Source organism: Lepidochelys kempii, chromosome 4, assembly GCF_965140285.1.
Source record: "Lepidochelys kempii isolate rLepKem1 chromosome 4, rLepKem1.hap1, whole genome shotgun sequence".
Taxonomy (NCBI): Eukaryota; Metazoa; Chordata; order Testudines; family Cheloniidae; genus Lepidochelys; species Lepidochelys kempii.
In genome coordinates, this window is record NC_136383.1 from 61,136,151 (window position 1) to 61,159,425 (window position 23,275).

General features: G+C 39.7%; 1 protein-coding gene across 1 annotated transcript in view; it reads right to left on the bottom strand.

Annotated features, from left to right (window-relative positions):
- Nucleotides 1-1,000: 1,000 nt before the first annotated feature.
- PDGFC (platelet derived growth factor C) overlaps nucleotides 1,001-23,275 on the bottom strand; it is a 249,535-nt gene continuing 227,260 nt past the window's right edge. The window contains exons 4-6 of the mRNA XM_073341444.2: nucleotides 20,525-20,732; nucleotides 4,287-4,504; nucleotides 1,001-2,647 (exon numbers count right to left, since the gene is read on the bottom strand). Of these exons, the coding sequence (XP_073197545.1) occupies nucleotides 2,531-2,647; nucleotides 4,287-4,504; nucleotides 20,525-20,732 (543 nt within the window). The 3' untranslated portion in view covers nucleotides 1,001-2,530. The remainder of the gene's footprint in view (nucleotides 2,648-4,286; nucleotides 4,505-20,524; nucleotides 20,733-23,275) is intronic.

Consider the following 23,275-nt stretch of genomic DNA (forward strand, 5'->3'; position numbering starts at 1 on the left):
TCACAACCACCACATACACCAAGAATTTTTCTTCAGTGTTTATAGTTCTGAATACAAATATATTGAAAATAAGTGGAATAAATACAACTAATAGACAAGATGTATGTTATCAGCACATTGATATGAATAATCCCACACCCTAGTAACACTGAGATTGAGATCCAACCTAGGAGACTCTGACACTTTATCCTTAATATCTCATAGTAGTATGTTTTCCAAATTTGGCCTAGGTATAAGTCTGAAAAGTTTCAGGTCACACATGCTCAGTATAGACTGATTAGAGTATGGCAGCTAAATTTTCTGAATATTCAGATGGACTGGCTGGGCAAGGAGACAAACTCAGTGAGCTGGGGGTAGGGTAGAGGAAAAGGCTCAGAAGAGGGAGACTGGGACTGGAAGCCAAGGTGGGGGAGAAGAATGGGATGAGATGGCCAGGAGTGTGCAGACTTTTCCTGGAAAAGGGAGATGGGAGAGAGACTAGGACAATAAGGCAGGGGGATGATTGCAGGGACAGACAGAACTGTGACAAGGTCAGGCTCAAGGGGACAGGGAAAGATCAGGTCAGGGGTCAAAGAGTTTGTGACCACTAGAACCTGCTATCCCTCCAAACCTGGAATGGAACCTAAGATTCCTGAGTGTCATCCTTCATATACTGGTCCACACAGAGAATGGTAACCTATTACTGCATTTGGCGCCAGAGGTCTGTGAGGTGGATCTAAAGGTTCCAGCCTTGCTGATAAATCATGTGGTGTCAGTATCATGATATATGATGGGATTTTTTTCAGGTTTTTTTTCCTTTTAACTCTGGGAAACTATACACAAAAATGTTAAAAGAATATTATTAAGTTTGCAAATTCAAGAACTCAAAAACTAGGAAATGTGGATTTCTCTCTAGCAGTTACTGTATAGAAGACTTACATTTCTCTAATTGATTTTCATTCCGGCAAATACATTTCAGGTTTATTTTCATTTAATATATACCAGACACCCAATACATAACCACACAGACATTTTTTCTCCCAAAATTAGCTTTATGACTTTATTTGGTGCTTTGTTACAATCTGTAAATCCAAGAGTCAAAATATAAACTAGGCATAATGTTAAAGCATTTTACAAGCAAAATACTTTACTCTTTTTTTTCCAATTTGCATAGGATGGGATATGTGTATTGGTTAAAGGATATACTGTACATAAACAAAACCATAATTCATAAAACTGTTCTGAACAGAGTTAAAATCTTGGAAGTCAACTGCTTTTAAATGGATATAACCATAAATGAAAAACCATACACCTGGAGCAATAAATATGGCTGCCTTTTTATGAACACACTGTTTCATGAAGGCAACAAACCATTGACCTTCTCTTCTCATGATGTTCTCTTTCTACTTCAAAGAAATTAAACAATAAAACAAACCAGAATGGGTATATATATATACCTGATTATTTTTTCCTATTTGACAAAAGGCCAGAATATAGAGGGATTTTGATAGCTATTTCTGAAATCATTTATAGTAACATCTGTTTTTCATATTTTCAGTACCATGGAGCCATCAAGCTTAGAGCTTCATCCACACTGATAATCTTTGCATTTGTCATTACTCTGTTTAAATGTGTAAACCCAGATTTGTTCCACTGTCTAGCACCAGACAATGTAGAAATAGATGCTTTGCCATAGTAACCACATCTCTGTTCCTTCAACTGTATACCTCTGGCTTTAAAGTCTTACAAAACTAAAATATAGTTGATCTAGGTTGTAATAAAAAAGAATATTAAATACCTTTGGTAAAAATAGATATATTTAACAAGATTAGAAAAAGCAAATAGTTATATTGTCAAAAGGAGAGTATAAAAATGTACACGATAAAAAATACAAACAAAAGTCATAGGCCATAGTAATTAAAGTAAAGCCACTGTTCTTTTCAATGTTTGCCTCCTTAGCTCATGCTTATTGTCCAGTCAGCTTTTCTAAAAGGCAGGAGCTTTAATAGTGTGTGTGGAAAAATCCAGTCTTTCCTACTAGTATCAGACAAATTAAGTTTAATTCAGAACAAGACCATTTTTTTTAAAGCAAGTTTGTAAGACCTAGAACTATGATTTAGAGCATGTGGGAGTGGCTGAGTACAGAAAGACAGATTCCAGATGTCAATCACAGACCAGGTGTACTGGAGCTGTAGAAGTAAGGTAGCCAGCAGAGTCAAGTCTTCGTGGTGTGAAATTTGCAATTTTTTACACTAAATTCTTAAATCCGTGTAATGTCAAGCCAACTGGAAATGACAATATATACTTTGAATCATCCCTCACTGATGCCTTTCTCCCATCCTTTGACTGGGCCTCCAAGCAACAGAGCTTTTACACAACATATAATCCCAGTTTGTTTTCTCCTCTCTTTAGAACTCACTGTAAATCCTGAAGATGGAAGATCCCCAAAGCAAACAACTGAGATTACGGAAGGAGATAATGCACAAGCCCCATAACAGAATCAGCCATTGATTGAATGTACTTTGAAAGAAAGAAGCACACTTAGCCACATTTATCCTTCAGTATTCCCTTTGCACACACAGGCACACTCCTCATGGTGTTCCAGAGGTACATCTGTCAATGATTTATGCAATCCTTTTACACCGCTCCTGGGCTTCAGCTGAAGAACCTGAAAGAGGACAATTGGAGCCAGGCTTTTAAGTAAATCATTAAACATCTTGTTCATGATCTACAATACACTGGAAGTAGTAAACTGGAAGACAGGGAAACTACTAAAGGAAACTCAATCAACTTCACAACTGAGTTTCTTCATTTATTCTGCTCATTAATATATATTACTGTATTTTTTTTTTGGCTTTACCTCAAGCCTTCCACAAACTTGATTAAGACATTAAGATATGCTAGACAGACATATTTTTTGGTCAAAGAAAACTTTACTGCAGTGGGGTTTGGGTGTTTTTTCTTTTTCTTTTTTGTTTGAAGGACTACTTATATAGTTGACTTAAAAATTAAATATTATTAGATGGTACTGGTAAAATAATATTGACTTTAGCTATACATATTCAGGGATATGCAGTTTATAAAAAAGGTTTTTCCACTCACAGCTATGGAACATTTTTATAGACAGTTAAAAATATCTAATAGCTTTTTAAAATGATAAATTATTATAAGGTGTATACAATATAGTTTAAAAGGTATACTGTTGTATATTTATATAATAGGCTAATTTATCTGCTCTTAGATGGTCCAGTGATATTTATGAACTTGCACATTATGTCAAGTGTTTTTTTCTCTAGAAAGCTATAATTTCTGTGATAACATGAGAACACAGATGATGTAACTAGTTGTAACCTGTAAATTAACTCAAGCCACTGTGTTACATATGCCCCTTCCTTTCCCTTTAGAAAATTAGCACTAGTCATATCTGTTTCTTTACAATTGGATCATACCATTATGGCAATATATATAAAAATTAGTGAGTCACTGAATCCATGCAAGTTTAGAATATAAATAGAGATATTAAACTGATATATTTAGGTCTACAATTAATTACAGACACTGGAGAAATCTTACTTGACCTAGAGGTTGTTTATTGTCTTTGACATTCTAAAAAGTATGTTAGAGGATTTCTTCGGGCTTGGCATATCAACAACAAAACTGTAAAATGCTAACTTTCAAACTGGCCCAGTTGCTTGTTAAGCTGAGCATGAACAAACAGCAGTTTCAATTCACTTTTGTTTTTAAAAATAGAACATGTCATTTTGCCCAACTTAGCTAAATTCTTCAAATGTAGAGCTCCTCAGTCCACAATAACTTCACAGGTAAAAGCCCTTCTTGTGTACAAAAATAACCTCTATTCAAAAAATAACATTTGGAATAATTTACAACATAAATAGAACAGTTATATTTTCCACAGAGGTCCCCAAAAGAATGGAGTAAGAGAGCGCAGGCTCTGATTTTTTTTAACTCTTAGTAAAAGAGAAAGCTTCCTCCAAATTAGAGACTAACCAATTTATTTGAGCATAAGCTTTTGTGAGCTACAGCTCACTTCATCGGATGCTCACGAAAGCTTATGCTCAAATAAATTGGTTAGTCTCTAAGGTGCCACAAGTCCTCCTTTTCTTTTTGCGAATACAGACTAACACGGCTGTTACTTTGAAACCTTCCTCCAAATGTGTCACTGTACTGTGACATTAGCCTTATCCTATCAACTGCATTCTGGTCAGCATTCACATTCCCAATAAAGATTGTTTCTTGAATGGATTTTCTCTGGTCTCAAATATAAAAACACAAAATGAGGTACATACCTCATGGTATTTTTTGGTGACTTTGGTTGGGACGCATTGGCACTCATTGCAAGTATGGTGACAGCAGGCACAGTTTCCACCGCAACGTTTAACCAATAGACATAGTGGCCAGAAGATGGTGTCAGTTCGCTTCAGCTCCTCCCTCAATGACACAGAGAAGTTGCGAGGAGTACAGCTGTAGAGTCGCACCTCCTCCTTTAGAAGATTCAGATCCACCACTGAAGAGCAAACATATCTTTCTGTGACTTGTCTTTCAAATGCCATCAATAAACAAACACACTTGAATGCTCTTGTAGCTTCTCTAAGGAGTGCAAATCCAAGGCCTCCAGAGCCACTGCAGTCCAGATCCTCAATGGTATTTAAGTGTCTAAACCCCCATTGACTTCTGTGGGAGTTCATTTCAGTGGGACTGAGATACTAAAATATTTTAAGGCGTCTGGGCCTGAGAGCTTTGCCATTGTGGAACTTACACAAAGTGCGCTTCAGCTCCTAGGCTGCAATACCGGCCTTAGTGTGGCTACATTCCCAGGATTCGCCCTCTCCTCAACCCCAATGTAATTTCCCTGTCAAACTACTGTACTGACACAGGATTTAGCCTGTAAATTAAACTGCAATACACTAAAGCTGTCTGTGGATTTTTATTCTACTTCATTATTAATAAGGACTGGTAAAATCCACTGCAATTAAGGAATCTTGCAAACATCTTTTTTTTTTTTTGAGTTTGTAAAACTTGTTCAAAGTGTGCAAACATTGTCTTCATTATATTTTCAATGCATGCTTTCAGTAAGGGAGATTCAATTGAAAGGAAAAACAAAACCTATTTTTCTAGCTAAAGCCTAATCATGGAACTTCTGGAAAGCTATGCTTACATCAGTGAATGTCCTATATACAGGGTGTGTGTGTATATATATACATTTATATACTTACTATATATTTACTATACATATATATACACAGAGGGAGAGCGAGAGGGACTTATAAAATAAAACAATAATTATCAGAAAAGTGTTAAGATTTTTCTTTTGTCCCCTCCTTGTCCCTTTTATAATCAGTCTGTCTGTGTCAACCTGTGTTGCCTCTCTCCATGCCATTTTCACCGTATTTATTTATTTATTTATTTATTCATTCTTGCTCCTCCCACTACCCACCCTCTGTCACCAAAGTGGAACTCAATAATATTCCTCCGTTGAATCAAACTTTTAAATCTGTTACATTTGAGTAAGTTCAAAACTTGGTAAAACAAGTTAAGCCATCTCCACCACACATGAAACTTCACTATATCAGTTTCCTTATAGACAGGTTCCACTGTAGCATATGAAAGTTTTAGCATGTTGAGGGCTGAACAACTTATGGAAAAACCAAAAATAGGGCAGTATACTTCTTGTTCCTTTTATTCTATGGGCAAGAATTAATGGACCTTAAAAAGAGAAAATGCCATTCTTTAAAAAAACTGGGGTTGGTTTTGTGGAACATTGAACACATTTTATTAGTGCAGGCTTTGATGAAAAGCACTGTAATTTGGCTTCTGGCAGAAAAGGAGGTTATAATGATCTGTGATATTTGTACTGATTCCTCCCCCCCAAGGAATAGATGCAATGTGTAATGGTATCGCCGATTCTTTTCACTGGTGGGTTAGCAGCATTACATTTTCATCTTTGTATACACCTCTGCTAGTGTGGCTATTGGAAATACTGAAATAAAAATCTCAGACGAACTAGCCCTGACATTTAAAAATAACCCTTTTCTAGAGGACCTATGATAGACACCTGGGGGAAAAAAACAACCTCAAATCATCCGATTTATACTACAAATACATTCATATTAACATTTGGTAAAAAGAAATCCTTTGTGTACATTTCTAGTGGTTCAGGGAGGGAGAAAATAATCCTGGAACAGATTACTTCAGTTCCAATTAAAAATGTAACTACTGAAAATGAACAAAACAGAAGAAAGAATGTATGTATTATTAATCAATGGTTACCTGCTCCTTTTGATAAATACTGATTGGCATGTATTCTTAATGGGAGATGGTCTCTGGTTTCAAATGGACTAAATATAATTTCCCCACCATTATCCTCATGGCTATATCATGTTTTCTGGACACTGTCAGCTAATTCACTATATGCCAAGATGAGATGGCTTAACACTTTGTTTTTCCTTTTAAAGACGAACATGTGAAGAACATGTACTGCAGTGCAACTATAAACCGGTTGGGCCAATTGAGGGATAAACTGGCTGCTAAACTAACTGATAACAACAGAAAAAAGAACACAGTGAGAACTGTTTGCCAATTCCTACCCCCTTCCCCCCCTTCCCCCCCCCCGCCTGGTGTATGAGGAAGTAACCCTTTGTCCACTTTAAAAGAGTCATTTCAGTTCTAAGATGTCCTATTGGGAATTTTCTATGTTCAAAACCACCATGTTAAATGTAAAATAAAGCTGCTATCATTACTACAATGGGCTAGCCATTACCCACACATCAAGAAAGACACACATCTTGCTATAACAATCCTGCAATCTAAAGGTTAAAATACAGTTATGGGATTTTGTACTCATTGTGGCTAAGATGAGAAGGCAAACAAATTATGTTTGTATTAGCTAATAATACAATAAAGTGTAATATTAATTGTTTGCCATGGCATGGCAATAGAGGGGCAGACAAATGGAGTATACTTGCCTCTTCTGGTCATCAGCCTGGATGTGCCAAGCAGGACAAAGATATTTTTGTTTTTAACCTTGCTGCAGGCAGGCTTACTTTGATGACTTTCAGAACAAAGTAGAGTTTTTTTATCACTAGTCTCTCATCCTAGAGCTGGCACCAAAGAAAGCAGTGCTGTCCCATAAAAATAATCATCAGGTAGGAAAATATGTTTTTCCCTTGGCATGACTGTCACTGTCATAGAGGGATGGTTCTGACTAATAGTATACCTAACTTTAGTGAGTGAGAACTAATCACTCAGCCAGAGGGAACAATAAACCGGAAAAGAAAGGTTTAAAGAGGAAGGTGGGAAGGCTGGCACTGGATAACCTCTCCTCAGCAATAGCAACCCTTGTGTTGCTAAGGGAGAAATGCTTTATGCACTCAGTATTCAAACCCTGAAGGGGCCAATGTGCTTGGTGAAGGTGTATGTATTGTATCACGTGGCCATTGAGCACAGCTTGTCCAAGGAGATCTATTCCCCTTCCCAGGAAGTGGTTACTGCTATAGTGGAATGGTCTACCGTTCAGGAGAGTAAAGGAAGTGATAAGGAATAGACTAGATGAATACTGGATCTTGGGTCTGGGTATCTGCTGCAGAACTTGGGTGTCTGGTGGCTAATGCTTTAGGCAAACAAGTCATGGATGAAATCTGTATGTTGCCTGCAATCCATGAGAATTCCACTTGGAAGAGGGACCTCAAGGATGTTCCTATGAATAATGGATGGATCTGGGTTCTGTTGAGAGTAGTCAGCATGGATGTTCAGATGGCTCAGGATATAGAGGGTTTTCAGAAACACCAAGTGTTTTTCAGCAGGGATTTCCTCTTGGTTCCTACCCTTGATGGTTTAAATAAGCCTTGAGAGTATGATATAGGACCTGATAAGGATTTGTTGCAGGCTGTGGCCTTCCCCAGTGGAAGGAGAACTAGTTAGCTCTCCCATAAATACAAGATACCGATGTTGAGCCTTCACTCTAAATTTGATCACTTTCTCTAAAAAGACATGAGAAAGCTGTAGTCCCCATTCCGCCATAACAAATGTGATAAAGGGAATTTAGTAAAACATGACAGGGATGTAAGGGGTGGCCTAGTTCATTTTAGAAATAACTAAGTATAAAATTCCAAATGGAATCCCTGGAGTCAACCCCAGCATTGATCAACAGTGGGGATTTGCTGGCTTCTTTCAGTAAGACAATCCAATGGTTCGGTTGCATGGGGAAGCTGATACTTTTTAAAATTCATGTCTGGCCCCTTGCATGCCCAGTACAAAGCTCTTCCATTCAAACTGGAACCTGTGTCACAGAACAAAGACCATGATAATTGCCACTTTCAGAAATCAGGTCTCTGTGTGTGAATGCTCCAACGGAACACTGGATTAATTGAGGAAAGTAATTTCAGGAAGCATCCAGAGCAGTCACCAAACTTCTATAGCTATTTCTGACTTTCAGCCTGATTATAAACAGTGTCACATGTTCCCTGATCCTCTGAAGTATCTGAACCACCTGAGGACAGACATCAGTATAGCAGATCAGAAAAGCCTTTCTTTCTCTGAAAGAATCTCAAGACTTGAGTCTGCTGTCTAGTTCTCCCTTGACAGCTATGTCTTTCCAATGCAGCCTTGTATGTCACTTATATGAATATTAATATCATGTCAGGACCCAGTCTTGTGGCTGCAATTCCACTCCAGAGCCTTTCAAAAATTCCTCATGTGTGCCCTGTTCACATACTGGCATACAAAAAGATGTGTGTGTTGTGATGGATTGTTCAGTCAAATACACTGAAGTCCTGCCTTTCCTTCTGTGTATTGGACTGGGCACTTCATTCCATTACTATCAGGTTATGTTTGGCTCCTAAATGAACAATCTGATTTTCAAAAGTGCCCAGTGTGCAACAGCTCCCACTGAAGTGATTGATATGAAGCCAGCCTGCCTCCCAGGGTGGAGAAAAAAAATTCCTAGAGAAAACAGAGGAGGGAGCAGAGGAAGGGGAACTAGACTAGGAGAACTTTTTTGGAAGGGATATGTGTGGTAGCAAAGAGGGGAATGGTTTTAGCCTTGTTGGTCCAGGCAATAGTCCTGGGCTCAGAATCACTTTACATGCGCGGAGGGGATGAGCGCTGCACCTAAGCTGGGAATGGGGTGCCTACTGTGCAGGAAAAACTCCCAATCCCGCCAGCAGTTTTCTGCTGAGATTGAAGTGGTCTGCTGAAGTGGAGAGAGAGACAGACTGTAAATCACAGGCACGTCAGACTTATAATAAGGGCTGAAGGGCAGCTTTTGGACTTCCTGACACATTTCTTTGGCTTGCCTTTCTGCTCCACCCTGAAGATCTTCTAAAATGGGGACCTGAACCAGACACGTCACATGCTTCTCTAAGCAAGGCCAGAAGCAAGCCAGGTGGAAGGATGGGGGGAGGCTACTGCAGGGAGTTCAAAAAGGATAGAGCTTGGCACAAAAAAATCTCATCCTCCTGCCTGACACCTCCTGCCTGAGCAACAGCAGAGTTACATGCCCATTTGCCTATGGCTATTACTGACACGTCATGGGGCACGGGGGATGAGGGTGGGGAGGGAGGAGAGTGGGGATTGTTCAAAATGGAAATTAAATGGATTATCATTTTAGAAACAATTTGGAGATGGGTTTGAACAAAGCCCTAGATCCAAACACCCCAATTCTGGAAGGGTTCTGAACGTGAACCTAGACCCAACATTTTCAATTCAGTATATTTTAGTGTGCTTTATTGTAACAACAGAACTTCTGAGGTGTTGAAAAGCTTCACATTAAGCTTCTAGTCTAACAAAGTATCCAAGGTATACAGCTTTTATATCACACCATTCACCCTTGCCCTAGCTATCTTCCTATGTAATGCACTTGCATTAAAAGGTCTGTGACAAGTTTGTCCAGTGCTTATGTAATCATTTCTTTGAACTGTGTGAATGAAGCTCTTATTTTTTCAAAGAGTATCTGTCTGTCCAAAATGTATTTTAACATACTGTGGGCACAAAACTAGGTGACAGAATGTATATATTCCCTTAAAATGTTTACTTAACCATAATTTCCCAAGTGAACTAAGTTACAATACCTGTTATAATGTACTTGGCTTTCATTCATTTATCATGGTTGACGCAAAAGTCAAAAGTTCTTTTTTAGCACTAGCTCAGAAAAAATGCAGTTTTTTCCCCCCAGAACCAAGATATTACTGAGGAAAGAAAGAAAGAAAGAAAGTGATGCAGGTTGGTCTAAAATAAAATTGTATTTCAAAATAATGTATCTTCATTAGTTTATATAATTTAAATATACTAAGTTCACATCAATCTGAAATGAATTGCTTTTTATAACTGAGGCTATAACTTTCTAACTAATCTCCAGAGATGTGTACTAAAAAATACTCCCTCTTTCCCAAAGCATTGTACCAGCTAGATCCTAGTCTAAATAAAGCCGGGGGGGGGGGGGGCAGATTTTCTCCTGCAGGTGGAGGTTGGTATGTGTGTGTATGTGCATCAGGGACTTGGTTACACAGAAATGCTCTCAGTGGCATAGGGGATTTAACTGCCCCTACAACAATAAAGGATTGGCATAACACACCTGCCTCTGGCTCTTCTTGTCCTTTACCAGGCGTGCAAGGAGCAGAGGCACATGGTCTCAGTACAGACATATGAACAGGAGGTTCCCACATACCAGGGGAATAATCTGCTTAACATAAGAACATAAAAATGGCCATACTGGGTCAGATCAAAGGTCCATCCAGCCCAGTATCCTGTCTACCAACAGTGACCAATGCCCAGAGGGAGTGAACTTAACAGGTAATGATCAAGTGATCTCTCTCCTGCCATCCATCTCCATCCTCTGACAAACAGAAGCTAGGAACACCATTCCTTACCCATCCTGGCTAATAGCCATTAATGGACTTAACCTCCATGAATTTACCCATTTGTCTTTTAAACCCTGTTATAGTCCTAACCTTCACAATCTCCTCAGGCATGGAGTTCCACACGTTGACTGTGCACTGAGTGAAGAAGAACTTCCTTTTATTTGTTTTAAACCTGCTACACATTAATTTCATTTGGTGGCCCCTAGTTCTTATATTATGGGAACAAGTAAATAACTTTTCCTTATTCATTTTCTCCACACCACTCATGATTTTATATACCTCTATCATATCCCCCCCAGTCTCCTCTTTTCCAAGCTGAAAAGTCCTAGCCTCTTTAATCTCTCCTCATATGGGACCCGTTCCAAAGCCCTAATCATTTTAGTTGCCCTTTTCTGAACCTTTTCTAATGCCAGTATATCTTTTTTGAGAAGAGGAGACCACATCTGTATGCAGTATTCAAGATGTGGGCATACCATGGATTTATATAAGGACAATAAGATATTCTCCATCCTATTCTCTATCCCTTTTTTAATGATTCCTAACGTCCCATTTGCTTTTTTGACTGCTGCTGCACACTGCATGGACGTCTTCAGAGAACTATCCACGATGACTCCAAGATCTTTCTCCTGATTAGTTGTAGCTAAATTAGCCCCCATTATATTGTATGTATAGTTGAGGTTATTTTTTCCAGTGTGCATTACTTTACATTTATCCACATTAAATTTCATTTGCCATTTTATTGCCCAATCACTTAGTTTTGTGAGATCTTTTTGAAGTTCTTCACAGTCTGCTTTGGTCTTAACTATCTTGAGCAGTTTAGTATCGTCTGCAAAGTTTGCCACCTCACTGTTTACCTCTTTCTCCAGATCATTTATGAATAAGTTGAATAGGATTGGTCCTAGGACTGACCCTTGGGGAACACCACTAGTTTCTCCTTTCCATTCTGAAAATTTACCATTTATTCCTACCCTTTGTTCCCTGTCTTTTAACCATTTCTCAATCCATGAAAGGATCTTCCCTCTTATCCCATGACAACTTAATTTACGTAAGAGCCTTTGGTGAGGGACCTTGTCAAAGGCTTTCTGGAAATCTAAGTACACTATATCCACTGGATCCCTCTTGTCCACATGTTTGTTGACCCCCCCTCAAAGAACTCTAGTAAGATATGATCTCCCTTTACAGAAACCATGTGGACTTTTGCACAACAATTTATGTTCTTCTATGTGTCAGACAATTTTATTTTTTACTATTGTTTCAACTAATTTGCCCGGTACTGACATTAGACTTACCAGTCTGTAATTGCCAGAATCACTTCTAGAACCCTTCTTAAATATTGGCTGTACATTAGCTATCTTCCAGTCATTGGGAACAGTAGCTGATTTAAAGGACAGGTTACAAACCATAGTTAATAGTTCCGCAATTTCACATTTGAGTTCTTTCAGAACTCTTGGGTGAATGCCATCTGGTCCCGGTGACTTGTTACTGTTAAGTTTCTCAATTAATTCCAAAACCTTCTCTAGTGATACTTCAATCTGTGACAATTCCTCAGATCTGTCACCTACAAAAGACAGCTCAGGTTTGGGAATCTCCCTAACATCCTCAGCCGTGAAAACTGAAGCAAAGAATTAATTTAGTTTCTCTGCGATGACTTTATCATCTTTTGTAGCTCAAATGTCCAGGGCCCCCCCTGCTTCTGATGTACTTAAAAATCATTTTGTTATTACCTTTTAAGTTTTTGGCTAGCTGTTCTTCAAACTCCTTTTTGGCTTTTCTTATTACATTTTTACATTTAATTTGGCAGTGTTTATGCTCCTTTCTATTTACCTCACTAGGATTTGATTTCCACTTTTTAAAAGATGCCTTTTTATCTCTCACTGCTTCTTTTACATGGTTGTTAAGCCACAGTGGCTGTTTTTTAGTTCTTTTACTGTTTTTTTTAATTTTGGGTATACATTTAAGTTGAGCCTCTATTATGGTGTCTTTGAAAAGTGGACACTCAGCTTGCAGGGATTTCACTCTAGTCACTGTACCTTTTAATTTCTGTTTAACTAACCTCCTCATTTTTGCATAGTTCCCCTTTCTGAAATTAAATGCCACAGTGTTGGGCTGTTGAGGTGTTCTTCCCACCACAGGAATGTTAAATGTTATTATATTATGGTCACTATTTCCAAGTGGTCCTGTTATAGTTACCTCTTGGACCAGATCCTGTGCTCCACTCAGGACTAGATCGAGAGTTGCCTCTCCCCTTGTGGGTTCCTGTACCAGCTGCTCCAAAAAGCAGTCATTTAAAGTATCGAGAAATTTTGTCTCTACATTTCGTCCTGAGGTGACATGTACCCAGTCAATATGGGGATAATTGAAATCCCCCATTAGCATTGAGTTTTTTATTTTGATAGCCTCTCTAATCTCCCTTAGCATTTCATCGTCACTATCACTGTCTTGGTCAGATGGTCAATAATAGATCCCTACTGTTATATTCTTATTAGAGCATGGAATTACTATCCATAGAGATTCTATGGAACATTTGGATTCATTTCAGATTTTTATTTCATTTGATTCTACATTTTCTTTCACATATAGTGCCACACCCCTGCCCTCCTGCACGACCTGTTCTGTCCTTCTGATATATTTTGTACCCCGGAATGACTGTGTCCCATTGATTGTCCTCACTCCACCAGGTTTCTGTGATGCCTATTATATCAATATCCTCCTTTAACACGAGGCACTCTAGTTCACCCATCTTATTATTTAGACTTCTAGCATTTGTATACAAGCACTTTAAAAACTTGTCACTGCTTATTTGTCTGCCCTTTTCTGATTGTCAGATTCTTTATAAGAATGTTTCTCATCTGATCTGACCCATACTTTATCCTCTTCCATCCTCTCCTGACTAAAACCTAGAGAATCTCTATCAATAGACTCTCCTCTAAGAGAAGTCTCTGTCCAATCCACGTGCGCCTCTGCAGCAATTGGCTTTGCCCCATCTCTTAGTTTAAAAACTGCTCTGCAACCTTTTTAATGTTAAGTGCCAGCAGTCTGGATCCACTTTGGTTTAGGTGAAGCCCATCCTTCCTGTATAGGCTCCTCCTATCCCAAAATTTTCCCCAGTTCCTAATAAATCTAAACCCCTCCTCTCTACACTGTCATCTTATCCACTCATTGAGACTCTGAAGCTCTGCCTGCCTACCTGGCCCTGTGCATGGAACTGGAAGCATTTCTGAGAATGCCACCGTAGAGGTTCTGGATTTCAGTCTCTTTCCTAGCAGCCTAAATTTGGCCTCCAGGACGTCTCTCCTACCCTTCCCTATGCCATTGGTACCTACATGTACCACGACCACTGGCTCCTCCCCAGCACTACACATAAGTCTATCTAGATGCCTTGAGAGATCTGCAACCTTCGCACCAGGCAGACAAGTCACCATACAGTTCTCCTGGTCATCACAAACCCAGCTAACTATGTTTCTAATGATCAAATCTCCCATTACTAACACCTGCCTTTTCCTAATGACTGGAGTAACCTCAGTGCGAAAGGATACCCCAACATCATTTGGAAGGAGGGTCCCAAGTATGGGAAGGTTTCCCTCTGTTCCCATTGACTGCTCTCCTTATCTGGGCCTTTTATCCTCCTTAACAGCGCAGGGGCTGTGTGACCGGAGGTGGGACAAATCTACAGTGTCCCGGAAAGCCTCATGAACATACCTCTCTGCCTCCCTTAGCTCTTCCAGTTCCACCACCCTGGCCTCCAAAGCCCGTACACGGTCTCTGAGGGCCAGGAGCTCCTTGCACTGAATGCACACATATGCCACCTGCCCACAGGGCAGGTAATCATACATGCTACACTTAGTGCAATTAACAGGATAGCTCCGACTCTTCTGTTGGGCTTCTGCCTGCATTTCTCCTACAGTTACCTAGGTTAATGATAGGGTGTTTGTTTAAATCAAGAAGTTTTGATTATAGTTTAGTTTAAAGGTTTTAAAGAAGGCCAAGTGTACCTTCTTCTTGCACCATTCATGTAGCATAAAAGAGCTGTAATTAGGCTGCAGAATGTGGCCCAATGATTACTCATTGATTTTTGTGGGAGTAAGACTGGACTACTTTTTTTCACTGCAATGCACTTTTTAGTGTTTACTATGTATAATATTCAAAAGGAACTTAGTTTTTATATATGAAAATACTTTGGAATACAGAACCAAATTTTGTTTTTATCTACATGGAATAACTCCTTTGACCTAACAGAGGTATTCCAGATTTACACGGATATAATTGAGATCATAGTTTGGTCCTAAATTCTGGTCATAAATATGGCCTTAAATTAAAATGAATAAAACAAAAAGAAATCTGGCCTAATTATAGAATTTGAAGGGTACAATGTAGTTTTAATTAACTGATAAACATTTTAGGCCAGATAATTTTCTATAATACTTCTTAAAATAGATTTTAAATGCAGTAGAGAGCATGTTATTAAAAACAACAACAATAAAAATAAAAACAAGCAAAAAGTTCACATTCTCTAACTATTCAAAGCAGCTAACAGTTAATACTGTGTCATCTTAATGGGACACATTTTCTGCCCCAGGCTATAACATTACACACTCAGTAATGCAGTCTGAGGGTGGTCCTTTTAAGATGAATGTGGCAATACTCTGATATGTTTATTCAAAGGCAAATCTATTTCATTGTCTAATTAGAAGTCTTTAAAAGATTTACTCTGATCGTTTCTTGGGAAGATCACTGTCTTGTATGTAGAAAGTTGCTTTTGTCTAAATAGATGTTATCCAACACCTGCATCTTTGTTTATGTAAGGTTCCACAAATATATATTGCTTTTCTCTCACTTATTATATGCTTAAAATGGTAATGCAGTTGACAAATGGTGAAACTCTTTAATTAGGAAAGTGCTAAACGAATATTTGAAAGATGTGCTTCATAGCTGAAAGCTTTTAAAGACAAACTGCCTCCTGTCCAAGTCTTGATTTACCTATGCACAGCTGTAGCAATAAAAGCATGGCTAGAAGGGTAGATTTTTAGCTCTGATCCAGGGATCAGCTGTCAAAAAACTAATCTGAGTTATGAAAAGGATTCACCTTCTCTTCTTCCTTGCTGACTGAATGATAATCTACTTTACATTTGCCAACATAGGCATTGCTCACTGACATTTCATTTACACTTAAATATCTTCATTTTCATGCTATGTGACAGGGAGGGAAGAGAGTGTTGTCTGCATGCTGTTCATCAACATGGAATCCATAAATATGAAATAGTAGTAGTATCTGCAGGAGATTTGGTGGAAAATGCACAAATCTCCAATGTAAGCAGAAGGATATGTCTTTCCTTGATTCCTTGATTCCTTGTCTTTCCTTGATTTACTCTATGTAAGGTAAAATCCTTAATACAGGGTATATACTTTACACCTTTAATTAAGCAATTGCCTACCTCACCTAGGCCTGGACTACACTACAGGGTTAGGTTGAATTTAGCCATGTTAGGTTGATTTAAAAGTGACTGCATCCACACGACCAATCCCATTCCGTTGACCTAAAGAGCTCTTAAAATCGACTTCTGTACTCCTCCCCGATGAGGGGAGTAGCGCTAAAATTGACCTTGCTGGGTCAAATTTGGGGTAGTGCGGACGCAAATCTATGGTATTGGCCTCCAGGAATTATCTCAGAGTGCTCCATTGTGAGTGCTCTGGACAGCACTTTGAACTCCGATGCATTAGCCAGGTACACAGGAAAAGCCCTGGGGAACTTTTGAATTTCATTTCCTGTTTGGTCAGAGTGGCGAACTCAGCAGCACAAGTGACCATACAGGCCCCACAGAATTGTAGCATGTAGAATGTTTCTACACTCCCCCTATAATCTCCGTCCCTGAGGTTATTGCAGATTAGAAGGCGAAAAAACCGCACTCGCGATGACATGTTTTCTGAGCTCATGCAGTTCTCCTGCACTGATAGGGCACAGCTTAATGCATGGAGACATTCAGTGGCAGAGGCCAGGAAAGAATTAAGTGAGCGTGAAGAGCGGAGGCAGGGCGCGATGTTGAGGCTAATGGGGGAGCAAACAGACATGATGAAGCGTCTGCTGGAGGAGCAAATGGACATGATGAAGCATCTGTTGGAGCTGCAGGAAAGCCAGCAAGAGCACGGACCCCCGCTGCATCCACTGTATAACCACCTACCCTCCCCATGTTCCCATAGCCTCCATACCCAGACACCCAAGAACGCGGGGGGGGGAGGCTCCGAGCACCCAGCCACTCCACTCCAGAGGATGGCCCAAGCAACAGAAGGCTTTCATTCAAACAGTATGAATTTTAGAGTGGCTACAATAAGCAATGTGGCCTTGCCCTTCCCTCCTCCCCCACCCCACCCAGGCTACCTTGTCTGTTATCTCTCTTTTTCTTTAAATTAATAAAGAAAGAATGCATGGTTTCAAAACAATAGTTACTTTAATTTGAAGGGGGGAGGGTGGTTGGCTTACAGGAATTAAAATCAACAGAGTGGGAGGGTTTGCATCAAGGAGAAACACATACAACTGTCACACCGAAGCCTGGCCAGTGAAGAAACTGGTTTTCAAAGCCTCTCTGATGTGCAGCGCACCTTCCTGTGCTCTTCTAATTGCCCTAGTGTCTGGCTGTTCAAAATCGGATGCCAAGCGATTTGCCTCAACCTCCCACCCTGCCATAAACGTCTCCCCCTTACTCTCACAGATATTATGGAGCACACAGCAAGCAGCAATAACAATGGGAATGTTGGTTGCGCTGAGGTCTGACCGAGTCAGCAAACAGCACCAGCGAGCTGTTAAATGTCCAAAGGCACATGCCACCACCATTCTGCACTTGCTCAGCCTAAAGTTGAACTGCTCCTTACTACTGTCCAGGCTTCATGAGCCATGGGAGCAAGGGGTAGGCTGGGGTAGGTGTGACCGTGTGGTGCTGCCGGCTGGGAGAGCAGCCTGGGGCAGAAGCCTCCAGCTCGCATGATATCCAGGCAGAACTAAATCTCCATGAGACGAAACTTAAAGAAGAGAATGTCCTGGAGTCTCTGGCTCCCATTCGGTGCTTTAAGAAGAGGATAGCCATGTCTGTCCAAGCACCCCTGATCGACCTCACTGAGGTCTGCCAGGAGAACCCAGGAGATTTATGACGGCTATCAGTCCTACTGCACCATCTACCGCGAAGGCAAGGAGCTGCTGCTGTGTAGCAATGCAGTACCGCGTCTGCCAGCAGCACCCAGGAGACATACAGTGATGGTGAGCTGAGCAGGCTCCATGCTTGCTGTGGTATGGCGTCTGCTTGGGTAACCCAGGAAAAAAGGCTCGAAACGATTGTCTGCTGTTGCTTTCATGGAGGGAGAGAGGGAGGGAGGCGGGCCTGACGACATGTACCCAAAACCACCTGCGGCAATGTTTTTGCCCCATCAGGCATTGGGAGCTTAACCCAGAATTCCAATGGGCAGCGGAGACTGCGGGAACTGTGGGATAGCTACCCACAGTGCACCGCTCTGTAAGTCGATGCTAGCCACGGTAGTGAGGATGCACTCCACCGACTTAATGCACTTAGTGTGGACATACGCAATCTACTGTATAAAATCAGTTTCTAAAAATCGACTTCTATAAAATCGACCTAATTTCGTAGTGTAGACATACCTCAAGTGGTGGACAGGGACACCACTGTTTCATGGAATAGTGTGGAAGAGGGCATTGACACAACTTGCTCTGAGGCCATGAAGATGGCTACATTCACATTCTGAGACAATCCAGACTACACCACCTGAAAGGAAGGTCAGGGATGGGCTGCACATCGGAAAGGTACAGTTCCTTCCTGAATACCCCAATGCACAGTTTGTGAGCACTGCAGCATACTGTAAGTGGTAAAGAATATTGGCCAATTTGTGATTGGCCTTTGTGTGCTGGATGCTGAGAGACTGTCCTTTTTTTGCACACAACAGACAATCAGAATCCTTGCATTTGGAGGCAATGAGAAGTCATGTGCCCACAGCACCCGTCAGCAGAACATGTCAGATGCAACCTTTCACCCCACTTTGGTCTCTCTTCTGTGTATACAATCTATTGCCTCCATAGATTAGATCAATAGATTAGAGAGATACTGCATCCCCATCTGAGGATACAGTATTTTCTTCAGTTACAATGTCATAGAGTACTACACATAGATTGCACATTAGTTGAGTTATAAAAGTACATGCTAGCTTTTACCATTTGAATGGGCAGGCTATCATTTTATGTCCTTCCTCCAGGCTTGACATACCCAGTTCAGGAAACACAGTTCAGGCCATTATTTGTCAGCCAAATGAGTAAAGCTCTGCTCCATGGCCTGAACAGATATCTACTGAGTCCACCTTTACAGCAAACATCCATTATTGTTACTGAAAGGCTACTGGGATTCTTTACACCTGGTCACATCATTGTTTTTCCTGAGAGTAAACTCCCTAAGGTGCCGTACTCATTTTGTTCTAATGGGAACATTCTCATCTCCACTTGGAACTCTCATCCCCTGCCTATGCCTCTTCTCAGTTAGCCTGGCAGCTTAGCTACATCCAGAGAAACCCCTTTCTGGTGTTATGGCCCTTTTTGTTCCCAGTTGCTGTAATCTTTTTGGTAAGAAAAAAATATGCCATGATGTAAAAGAGTTAATGGCTGATCAGATTGGGAACAGGGAAGATACTCTGCAACCATAATCAAACTCACCAGCCCACAAGCTGGTTGGTAAAAGGGAGGAGTACAGGACCCAGGGCAGTATTAGGTAAGAAGCTCCATCAAAGTCCATCTATTGCTCTGAAGAAGGGGGACTTCACTTTGAGTTCTATATTTTGGAAATTTCAATATAATATTATTATTTTAAATAGGACCTGGAGTGGCTATTCTCTCCCAGGGATGAGCCTGGTGCAAATGCCTCCATATTCCCTGTGCTATGAATAGGGCCCTACCAAATTCAAGGTCCATTTTGGTCAATTTCACAGTCATAGAATTTTAAAGACCATACATTTCATGATTTCAGGTATTTAAATCTGAAATTTCACGGTATTGTAATTGGAGGGCTCCTGACCCAAAAAGGAGTTGTGGTGGGGGAGGGCGCAATGTTAGTGTATGGGGGTTGTGGTATTACCACCCTTACTTCTGCGCTGCTATTGGTGGAGTGCTGCCTTCATAGCTGGGCGCCCAGTCAACAGCCACCACCCTCCGGCTGCCCAGCTCTGAAGGCAGCTCAGAAGTAAGGGTGGCAATACCATGATCCCCCTAAAATAACCTTGCAAACCTCCTCCATCCCCTCTTTTGGGTCAGGACCCCAGTTTGAGAAACACTTGTTCCCCCAGGAAATCTGTATAGTACAAGAGACCAGATTTCAAGGTCCATGATGCGTTTTTCCTGGCTGTGAATTTGGTAGGGCCCTAGCATTGAAACATGGAGAGATGCTCTGGCATTGGCTGCTTCAAAACCTATCTCATTATTTCATTTTGCTAAATTTCTCCATATTTTTGTGGAGACATTTTTAGTTATTGCCCTTTGTCCAAATCATAAAAATGTGAGAGTATCTATACTCTGCAAAGACTATAGAAAGTTAAAAGCTGTAAGACAGGGTGAAGAATGCGTAAAATGACTGTTCCTTTGCCAAGATAAACTTCTATGCAGAGCCATAAATTACAGAAGTGGGGGTTACCTCTTGATTTTCTCCCACGAATATATGCCTTTCCAAGGATTTGCCATGATGGTCTGTACAGGTCTTCCAAGTCCAGTTGCCACCTGTCTGGTTCGAGATACCGGATAAGTTCTTCTACAGTACTAAATCCAGCAACAGCATTGTTTAGTAAATCTAATGGTAAAGCTGACGGGGGTAACATGGATGGACTGGCAGCTTCTGTATGGTGCTGCAATAAAACAAAGAACAGTATCAGTTAGATATGTAATGTAATTGCTTAGGTCAAACATTGTACTTTATAAAGCTGGATAAACTTGGCAGTCGAGATTATAAAAGTAACTAGCTGTTTAACCAATTTACTGACTAAGACTAATGATAATCCAAGGAGCACCTAAACATTCCTCCCATTTAAAGTGCTAATTTGACTACACATTTTTTTCTTCTTATTTTCTTGTTTTTTAGGAATGACATGCTACTATACCTCTTTTCTGGAGAAGTTCATTAAATGATGGATGATATGTCAGAAATAATTAGAGCAAATGGTGCGCTAAACCTTTGATGGAAAAATATAGCTCCATTACAAGCAATTACTCCCTCCTGAAATCTTAAGAAACTCACATTTCTCATGCTGTTTTTAGCACAAGGATTAACTGGCCTTTTGTGGGGTTTGGTGTTGTAGAGTCAAATATGAAACAATTCTAGTGTAACAATAGTAGAAAATCCTGTTGCTACCTATTGATGAAAAAGGGACTGTGTTCAGTGAAGTGCCAAGCATAGTGATGGTGCCGACCAAATAATTCAGAAGGGTAACAGTAGCATTGTATGTTATCTGCACAGATTAACAGTGTTATATAACAGCTAGGTATTACTTAATCTGAAATGCCCTCTCAACACTGCACACTAAACAGAACTTCTTTAAAATATTGAAAACAGCCCTGAAAAAGCCACGACACACACCATCGGAATTTGCTGCTATTATAGCAATGTTTTATTCCACTAACTGTAAGTGAGCCAACACTTAAACTCTCCAGGAGGACGGGCACTAGATTAAGTGTGCGTCTGAGGGCTGATCTGAGGGTGAGGAGGAAAGGTAATAAGTGGAAGTAGTCAACATGCCTTTCCCAATATTTGCTTTCAAGAAATACCACGAGAATGGCTGTCCTTGCTTTATTTCTATCATATCCATGGTCCTTGGTTGTTGTTTTTTTAACTAAGTATCATGCAAGCATAGAAATATGTACAGCAATATCTAGACTGTTGGTATTGGTAACTTCTGTAGGGATCTGTATCCTGTCATTCTAGCATTATTTCCAACAGAGAGGCTGAAGCCATCCAGCTGCTCAATGATTTAAATGAACACTGATCGCAGAAAACTAAGTGTTCGTTTTCCTCATCTTTCTGATGCCCACATTACAAATAGCATGACCATTGGGTTATGATAATAAACCAACATATTCTGGACAGTAATTTAAACCTTATACTGCATGGTGCTTCAAATTTCAAAACAGTGCTGTAATGCTATCCAGACTATAAAGAAAAATAAATATTGTAAGATTTTTCTTCCTGTTTTCCTTCAGAAAGAGTATTTATATATAAATATATGTTAATATTGATGTTTTCTGTTTTGAAAGTGTGGGGTTTTCTTTTGCTCAATAATAAGTAAATATCAGGAAGATTAACCTAGCAATCATTCTGAAGAAAACTCATTTCCTATCAGTGATTTCTGACAATTTTTTTACAGCATGTTCTCATTTTTGATGCACATACAAGGCCTGATTCACCAGTGTGGTACTCTAATATTATCCTGATGTAACTCCAGTGAAATCATTCAGTTGTTTCAGTGTAAAACTGCAGTAAGGAACTGGTGAACCAGACCCATATTGCTTCACTGCAAAATGGATAAAGTAGTTTAAACACAAAAATTGTCATCACTGTCCACTAGTCTCACTTTAGAAGAACAAAATAAAACATCATTAAAAGATAGCAAAATTGCACAAAATTGAAGATTCACATCTTGATGAACCGTAGTTACAAATGTATAACATCATTTATAAAAAATAATTAAGTTTAATAAAATTATATAAATCAGTGTAAAAATGTTTATTGAGTACCCAATTTATAGAGTACATAATCACAAAATTGTCTTTAAAGATGTGAATACTGTAATTGATATTTACCACATAGCAACTTCTGACTAAGTCTCAATTACATGCATAGCTAAGTATTTTATGACAATTAAAATGTTATTCTTTGTTAAAACTGCAAATAGTTGTTTATTTTTCATTTAAGCATTTTAGGCAGAATGTCAAGAGTAGCAATAAATAGTATTATTTTTCCTTTGGCTATTCCCATCATTCATAACACGTTATTAGGAGTGGTGGCTTTATCTAGCTTGCAAACGACAAAAATTCACTAACATTTCAAAGCTTTTTAAAAATTATTTGATCTGTAGAAGTGTCATGATTTCTGAACACTGACAAAAGTTTGGATTCTAGGAGGGGGAACTCTCTTGTTAGGAGTGAAATGAATTGACAAAAGATACAGTATCCTAACTTATTTACAAGTATGTACATTCTTTACAGGGATGTCAGATGGCAAAAGGCAAAGTGTAGATCTGTGGTTTTCAATCTGGGGTCCAAAGACTATATCTAAGATTTTCAAAGTGATCTGCACCTCCATTTGAAATTTTTTAGAGGTCCACAAATGAAAAAAGGTTGAAAACCACTGGCATAGATGATAATTCTCAGGAGTTAGCACGGGAGTTGTAACCTC